Raw genomic sequence first — 8324 nt, 5'->3', positions numbered from 1 at the left:
AGTACAAAATCTTGAATAATTCTTAGTATGTTGATCGTTAGTAGCTTTTACAATTAGTGTTCGGGACAGGAGGTACAGGTAGAAGATTTATCTAAATATATGCATGCAGTATTTGGGTAGCTGTCCGACGTTACAGTTAGAGAAATAGCTCATGATTGGAAGAGGGATCTGCCTCCCTTCGGTAGTACGATCGGTTTGTAGTTAAAGGAAAGGTCAAGGATTTTTCACAGGTTTACTTTAAACAGGTACAGTTCGGACTGTTTCGTGCAGATATCGAGCGATAACAGGTGAGTTGTATAGTTAAACGTTTGATAATCAAAGTACAAGGATTAAATTGTAGGAAATGAGCATATTACGAAGTCCCTCATGCAACTGTCTATTCAGAAGCAGCACAGCGTGAGGGAGCTTTTCCCTTATAACCTAAACACCACGAGGTTTTAACTACTAGTATGTAATTATTTCTCCCCGTAGTAGTGAGCACATTAACATTGTCGGTTAATTAATCCGACAAGAAAAGAGTTATATCAGATCTTAAGAAAAATAAATGAAGTTGTATTACACGAGAAATCAAACTTGGAAGATTAAAAGATCACTTTACAATTATTCAAGGAAAGAGCTACCCTTTCAAGTTTGATTGAAATCTGGTTACCATCATGTAGATAATTCTTACTTAGGTTTTGTCGAGATCAATCCCGTTTACAAATTTATTGTCAAGGTGGAGTTCAGCGTCTTATGCATTAATTGAAAGCTTGAGGCCTTTAGTGAAATACTTGTGATCACATTTCATAGACATAGTGGGTTCACTACTACGGTTGAGATTCTAGCAAACCTGTCAGCTTGTGCGGAAAAATGGGTTTTGTGTTATATATAAACATTGTCAAAGATAGATGTTTTTGGTGTAAGTGTGTTCAAAAAGTATTCAGGAAGCTGCGCAAGGTTACAGTTAGAGAAATAGTTCATGACTGGAAGAGGTGTATGCCTTCCCTCGGTAGTAGTATCAGTTTGTAGGCTTATGACATGGTTCATTTCTTGCATAACTTTACATTTAACGGGCACAGTTCGGATGACCTTGCACAGACAGAGACCGATAGCAGGTGAGTTGAAGAGTTAATCGTTTATAAAAAAACAAATTAGAGGTAAAGTAGTAAATTAGCATATTACTTAGTTCCTCATACAACTGTCTATTCAGAAGCAGCACAGAATGTTGGGGCAGTTATTAACGAAAATCAGCGAAGTGCTTTTCATAAAATATTAACGCAGGCAGAAAGTGGCAGAAGTTCAGCGTAAATGGAACTTAAAGCTATTGAGTTCACCCTGAAATGTCAACATGATTTATTTAAAGAGAAACCGGAAAATGGTTTCTAGATAGCCAAAACTGTGCTTAAATGTTAGACAGTGATATTACGAATTTTTAGTAAATATAATATGGCTTATGAGATACATAATGAGTGTGACCGATTTTGACCGATTTAGTGCTCATTGAAAGAAGGGCATGTAATAGAGTAAATCGGTATGTTTCCTTTGGAATTTAAAGTACTGTTTGATTTAATTGTTTTACCGTTTTTCAAGGTCAAATAGTCCCCTACCTGTATGTCGGCACATGTTCCGGATCTCATTCCTCCGCACTTTGATACAGATCTCAAAGTGCAAGAAACATTGCGCTGTAAAGGAAATACCCGGTGCGTACACACGTGTATACATATTACCTCCGTACGATATTGTTCACCCACACATACGGTATTTTGTATAACAAATTCCGACGGTGTATGTTTTCTGATTTTCATGAAATGTTTAATTACTTCTCATCTGGAAACACAGCGATATGTGGTCTTGTGAAAACTGAAGATTCTTTTTATGTGTGTTTGTGTGTTGAGATGTACCTGTTGCAATGAGGAACAATAAAATACCTACAATAATGGATTACTTTACTTAAAAAGATTTCAATACAGTTAAAAAAATATCTAATGCAAAATAAAAATGTAATGAGATGTATTCATCTGACATTTGACGATTGTGAGTAAAATGTCGTCTGCAAACAAAAGAAAAAAAGAAACAGGACACACATTTGTTAAGACGTTATGCTGTTACTTGGAAATATTTGTTTAATTCCAGGGAAATCTATTTATATTCATATATTTACGTAATCGTATGTGCTCCTGACGAGAGGAAAATTAATAGACCAGAACTAAAGTCAAAAACGATAAACGGAAATATGCGATGAACAAGGTGAGTGTTTAAGAGTTTTGTATCCAGTAGACCTTTAAACCCAGAAATGTGGTCAATATATACAGACCCAAAATATTGTATATTTATAGAAAGTTTTAAAAGCACCAGATGTTTTCCATACTTAAATAACATCAGATTCCATTACGTTTAGATATACATATTATCACTATCGTACTTTGAATTTAACACTGGCATATGCATTGTCCAGATAAAATTCGCATGGTGTGTATGTTATATAAGTGTACAGAAATGAAAATATTTTTCAGTTAACAAATTAATGATAAAAACGTTTCTTATCAAAAGATCTGCACATCGAATGTATGCGGAATAAAGCTTGTTCTATGGATGAACCAAACTGTGAGAGAGATCAAGAGGTCGTCCATGATAGTAAGTATAACATGAAACATACACGTCTTAAGCTGATTCAAGATAATAAATCAAGTCATTTCGTTTCGAGAAACCAAAGCCAGCCAGTGTAATGTTTCTATTTTCGTAATATTACTTTGATTTCCGTGCTGTTTTCGTTGACATCTGATGTCAAAATACATAGCATAAATAAATATAACATAAACGTTGTTATAAAATGATTTTGGATTTTACATATTATATTGATATGCTTTCCTTTAACTATTATATTGATATGCTTTCCTTTTGAACTACAATGATATATTACAAATTGAATATGTCTTTTCTTTTTCATAAGTGTCCTGCAGTGAAAGTGACAGACAGACTAAACGGATTGTATTGATCGGAAGAAGCGGATCTGGGAAAAGCTCCACAGGTAATACCATTCTAGGTAAGGACGTTTTCAAATCTTGCTATGGAGCTTCATCCGTGACGGAGAAATGTCAGGAAGCTAGAACTTTCCGGTTTGGACAGAAGATCCTGTTAATAGATACTCCGGTAGTGTTCGATACAGATGTACCCATCAGTCAAAGCCTTCGAGAAATATCCAAGTGCATCAGTTTGTCCTTACCTGGACCTCACGTATTTCTTCTTGTTCTTCAAGCAGGGAGGTTTACTCAAGACGAATATAACACTGTCAAACAGTTTGCTGATGTTTTTGGAGAAGACGTGTTCAAGCATACGATCTTGGTCTTCACCGGAGGAGATTTGCTGGAAGCACAAGACGCGTCCTTTGAGGAGTATTTGAAGACGATACCACCTTCGTTGGAGGAAATCATAGGAAAATGCAAGGAACGTTGTGTTGTAATCAATAATAGTCCTAAAAGTGAATCCCGCAACATCGATGCCAGGAATATGATGGAAATGATCATTGAACTTGTAGAGAGCCATCAGGGAAGCTACTACAGCAATGAGATTCTTAAGGCAGCTGAAAGGAAATGTCAGGAAAGGGAAGCGGAAATACGGCGTCAGAAAGACGAGGAAAAACATAAAGAAGTAGATGAATTGAAAAAGGAGTTGCAGCACTGCAGAGAGGAGTTTGACAATTTCAAACATCAGCGGCACCATTGCAGGAATATCGACCACTTAGCAGCAGAAACAGTAAAGAAGGAAACAAGAAGATGTGAAAAAGAGCTACAGCAATACAGGGTTGAAAATATCGAACATCAGCGTCAACCAGCCAGCTTATTTCCAAGGGATATTGACGAAGTCCTTCTCTCAATTGGATTTCGGGAATAAAGGACATTTTGAATAATTTGTTGACAGTTTGTAAACTGTTGCTTCTGCTAAGTTCCATCCCTCCTCCTATAATCCATGTTCTTATTTGCTGTATCTATAACTTTATTTTTTACGCTGGTCTTAAATATTTGACTTTGTGACTTTATGAGTTATCATTGTGACTTCAATGATTATTATTTACACTGTCAGAATTTACATACTTGTGAATGTGAATAAACTACCGTGTAACAATTTGGCGTGTCTTCTTTTCTCTTATAACCTAAACACCATGAGGTTTCAACTACAGGATCATTTCTCCCCGTGGTAATGAATCTATTTACAGTGTCGTTGAATTAATCCGACAGGAAAAGAGTTATATCAGATCTTACGAAAATTAAATGAAGTAGTATTACACGAGAAAACCAAATTTGAAGATCGGAAGATCACCTTTTCAATCATTCAGGGAAGATGTCCATTCAAGTTGATTTGATATCTGTTTACCATCATATAAATCATTCTTACTTAGGTTTTGTTGGTACCAAACCCATTTACAGCTTATCGTCATGGTGGAGTTCAGTGCCTTATGCATTAACTGAAAACCAGGCCCTACCCAACCTGCGACATGAAGGATAGCAAAAACAGCAGGGGCACGTTATAAGTGACAAAAACAGTTTTACACATCTTCGAAATACAACGGTTCAACATTCGATACAAATCTCTTCTCTACACCCTTGGAATATGTCATGACAGTATCGAATGTTTGCTGTAAGCTATTTGATTTTACTATTACGTCGTTTTCAATCTCTCAATGTTTCTATTTCTTTTCCTTTTTTCAGTCTTCACATTACAATTCAACTTCAGACTCATAACAACATACTTCATCTTCAATCGCCTTATCAGATTCCATTTTAGAGCTGTCACGGGGCGACGGTGAAAAACATTAGCTTAATATCAACATTTTATTTATCATCAATGCGGAGTTTATGTCGTTTCCGTAAATCAGTGATTAAAATGATTAAACGGTCAATTCCGTCAAAACATACGGAAACAAACGAGGTTTGATGATTTTATTTCTTACTCAATCAGAAAATACTCGTGATTTTCAAGCAGGCACAGTGTGTCTTATGCCAGGAATTCCCGGAAGTTGATCCTGTTATTCCGAACTTTGACGGAGTTTGCCAAAATGTTGCGACAAATCCAGCCAGCAGCAAAATAAATACATTTTCAGTTACAAGGGAAATATAACAAACACGTGTTTAAGTTAATACACATCACTGTTTATTAACAAACCATATTCAGATCAATGTATACATGCCAGCTTTTAAATGTTATAAAACAAAATCATCTGTGAATATTTAACAAAGAATATATAAAATAAGCGAACAATTTTAAAATAAAAGTTAGCACTATATGCATATCGTACAATTCTTATTCCACATCAGTCAATATGAAAGTTAATATTTCTTGACAATTAACGATACATACTAACCATGTCAAAACCGGGAATATAGCACTAGACGAATTTAAAATTCCCTATGATATCCCGAAAATAACGCCGCGCGAAGTCAAAACAATTTGCAGTATGTTGTTGTCAATAAATCTCGTACGATTTCGTCACAGTCCGTAACGTTTCTTTGGCAGAAAGAGCATCATCACTATATACACGAAGGAGCGTGTATTTTTAACGTTATGAATACATCAGATCAATAAATTTCATTCTGAGGCGGGTTCCGGGTCCGACAGCCCCCGCATCATCATGCTGTATCTCATATGTTGATTCATTCAGTTAATGAAGATGGTAAAGAAAAACAGAGACTCTCTAACTTGATCTGCGTTTTAAGAAATTTCAAATATTTCAAATTTAGCAAAAATTAGTATTAAATTTGGCATACCGACATATCTAAATCCGTCAACTCATTTCCGGTTTATTTTATGCATAATGTTTAAGGAGACATTTTCCCGAATAACTCGCTGAATTTCAGTTTTCTTGGAATGAGGAAAGAGATAAGTTTAACATTTCGGCCCATTCCGTTAAGGTACGGCCCGTCCCGTTAAAACAAGGAATCAAACGAGTTTTTATGATTTTATACTGGCCTCAAAGGTAAAACAACTCGTGCCTTTCCGGCATGCACAGTGAAATTATATCGGAAATACCCGAGAGGTTTTCCGATTGTTCCATGCTTTTACGGAACTGGCCGAGAAGTTGCGACAAACCAGCTAAGAAGAAAACGATATCTTAATACAAACGAAGGTAGATAAAGAACAAACACGAGTTTCAAGTTCAAATGTAACATATTTTATTGATAAAACAATCATAGTATGTGTACAAAGAAGCCTTTTAACAGTAAATAATCGTCACCTCTAAATGTATTCGCAGATACATCACCACAAAGACCATAATTGAAATGTAGGCTATACCAAAAGGTAAGAAAATATATCAAACTATAGTTATATCATGCAATTTGGATCTGATAATGCTTTGTACAAACAAAAAGAATGTTCACTTATGCTTGCCACCGAATTGCCCTACATTATACGAATAGTGTCTGTTATGGTAATTCGTTTATATAATATGAAAGAATATGCATCTCATAGGTCGCCAGCGCGATCGACTTCTCAAGAGGTTTTTGTGACCTGACATGTAAAGAAAACACATGACATTTTAGAAACGAAATCATCCGTTACACGTTTATATACATGTATACGTGAATTCATAGATAAATGGAGACAACAGGGTACATAAATAAACATTGTGAAAACCCAAGATTAAGAAGAATTGAGATCAGCTAATAAACACTAAATATTCGTTCATGCATGTTTGATGAGCTTTTGGAAATAAAAACTAAATAAAACTTAATTTACCTCGGTTTATTGTCGCCAGGCCGCAGGCATTCCGTCACCATATCCCCAATCTTCACAATCGGCATACAGCCGAATGTACGGGTTGTAATACTCCTCCTCCTCATTCACCCCGTCCTCTTCCTCATTCACCCGCTTTTCATCCTTTACATTCCGTTCCTCCTTCCCGATATCAGGTAATCCACATCGTTTCTTGTCATTTGTGTCATTGAGTTCAACCTTTAATCAAGCAAAAACACACAACATGAAATAAAACTTAATTTGAAAGCGAATTTCATTTTCAGAATAAAAAGAAAATATACCGATTACACAAAAAGCTTTAATTGGTTTTTCCGTGATGATTGTACAAAATAATTATAAGACTTTTTATTGAAATCATTATACGTTGTCAAGTTGAATTTGAAACTTTCGTTTACCTCATAGCGGTTGTTCACATTGTTCCTATTTGCCCGAAATACAGTGCATTTAGGAATTCATATGTGTGTGTAAAATATTTAAAGCTCACCTTGTCCTCCAATAAGAAAGTGACCCACATGTTCACTCCATTTGACCGTGTCCCCCTCAAAAATCCATATACGTCATTCGGCCAACCATCTACGTCAAGAATCTGTAACAAATATTCCGCAAATTCAGAATAAGAAAAACAATATGCTATAAGTCAAAAGGCTATTTATTAAAAAAAAGTTTTTAAAAGTCTATCAAGTCTGACCTAGACAAATTAGTATCCTCTTAGATATTAAATCACCTGGTTGTTATTGTTGTTGTCCATGGTGTGTAAAAAATACTGGTCTATCGTTTTATCCGGTGAAAAAAAATGTGTCGTTAGTTAGACGCCTGTTGTGAAGGGGGATATTGAACAATTGACGTTACGTCATACTATTGTTGCGCAGAGTTATCTCCCTGTATAAATGTGACGTGCAGTTATCTTCCCTCTCTAATCCAACCGTAACATCTCGTTTAAAAGTACCAACTTGATTTTTGTCTTTAAGACGAGTTGGCCTAGCGTATTCGATTAATCTAAATTCTTTGTTGGAAGTTAATTATACCACTTTTAACTTACGCATATGAGGAATCGGATATGGGACCTAATACAATAGCCAGGCGGAATGCAACTGTTGAGAGAGAAATTGCTGGATTCGCTTTTTTATAACCACATTGTGAGTGTCTTTACACTAGAAAGACATCAAGAAAAAAAAACAAGATCAAAGAAAGATATATGATTTTTGATAAATGCCATTCGGGTATACTCGGGCAATATATTAAGTATACTAGAATGGGGTTAAGCAGTAAAATCTTCATTTAATGGCCTTCAATGGCTATAAGGCTAGCTTACTGCTAACATATCTTAATGTCCCTTTTATGAATATCTTTTCCATTTTCTTCATAAATCTGCTTCAGTATATTGCAAAACACCTTTATAATGTCAAAATATTAGTTGTTGCACATAGTTACCTCCCCGTATAAAGTATGTCGCACAGTTGTCTGTCCTTTTCTAATTCAATCGTTAACATTTCAGTCCACTCCGCCAAAATTTGAAATGTTTATTTTTTTCTTTGACGAGTTGATTTAAGGTACGGTGATTGTTCCTAATGCATTTAATAGTCTTGTCTATCTAA

The 8324-nt window shown here is 35.4% G+C and overlaps 2 protein-coding genes across 4 annotated transcripts; one reads left to right on the top strand and one right to left on the bottom strand.

Annotated features, from left to right (window-relative positions):
* Positions 1-773: 773 nt before the first annotated feature.
* LOC110458286 (GTPase IMAP family member 7-like) lies at positions 774-4101 on the top strand. Of its 3 annotated transcripts, XM_021509921.1 has the most exons (5): positions 774-1094; positions 1570-1679; positions 2113-2226; positions 2530-2613; positions 2930-4101. In XM_021509921.1, exons 4-5 carry the CDS (start codon positions 2547-2549, stop codon positions 3868-3870), a joined length of 1008 nt encoding a protein of 335 aa, XP_021365596.1. In that variant the 5' UTR covers positions 774-1094; positions 1570-1679; positions 2113-2226; positions 2530-2546; the 3' UTR covers positions 3871-4101. The 3 variants fall into 3 exon arrangements, with proteins under 3 accessions (XP_021365596.1, XP_021365592.1, XP_021365591.1); XM_021509917.1 differs by lacking the exon at positions 774-1094 and having other exon boundaries at positions 1489-1679; XM_021509916.1 differs by lacking the exons at positions 774-1094; positions 1570-1679 and having other exon boundaries at positions 1778-2226.
* A 2087-nt stretch (positions 4102-6188) lies between these two features.
* Positions 6189-7527, bottom strand: LOC110458282. Its single transcript, XM_021509914.1, has 4 exons — positions 7454-7527; positions 7214-7315; positions 6712-6927; positions 6189-6483 (listed from the first exon to the last, which is right to left on the bottom strand). The coding sequence occupies exons 1-3, from the start codon at positions 7475-7477 to the stop codon at positions 6718-6720; spliced, it is 336 nt and encodes a 111-aa protein (XP_021365589.1). The 5' UTR covers positions 7478-7527; the 3' UTR covers positions 6189-6483; positions 6712-6717.
* Between the last annotated feature and the right edge of the window lie 797 nt (positions 7528-8324).

Source organism: Mizuhopecten yessoensis, unplaced genomic scaffold (genome assembly GCF_002113885.1).
Source record: "Mizuhopecten yessoensis strain PY_sf001 unplaced genomic scaffold, ASM211388v2 scaffold9535, whole genome shotgun sequence".
Lineage (NCBI taxonomy): Eukaryota > Metazoa > Mollusca > Bivalvia > Pectinida > Pectinidae > Mizuhopecten > Mizuhopecten yessoensis.
The sequence above is the reverse complement of the archived record's forward strand: the minus strand, read 5'-3'. Positions and strand labels throughout refer to the sequence as shown.

What these genes read in the sequence shown, in the direction of transcription:
- LOC110458286 (XM_021509921.1), top strand. Translation starts at nt 2,547, where the DNA reads ATGCGGAATAAAGCTTGTTCTATGGATGAACCAAACTGTGAGAGAGAT. An exon ending in TCAAGAGGTCGTCCATGATA is followed by an intron (nt 2,614 to 2,929) that starts GTAAGTATAACA and finishes CTTTTTCATAAG; the next exon opens with TGTCCTGCAGTGAAAGTGAC.
- LOC110458282 (XM_021509914.1), bottom strand. Translation starts at nt 7,477, where the DNA reads ATGGACAACAACAATAACAACCAG. An exon ending in ACAACAACAATAACAACCAG is followed by an intron (nt 7,316 to 7,453) that starts GTGATTTAATAT and finishes TATTTGTTACAG; the next exon opens with ATTCTTGACGTAGATGGTTG. An exon ending in CTTTCTTATTGGAGGACAAG is followed by an intron (nt 6,928 to 7,213) that starts GTGAGCTTTAAA and finishes GCTTGATTAAAG; the next exon opens with GTTGAACTCAATGACACAAA.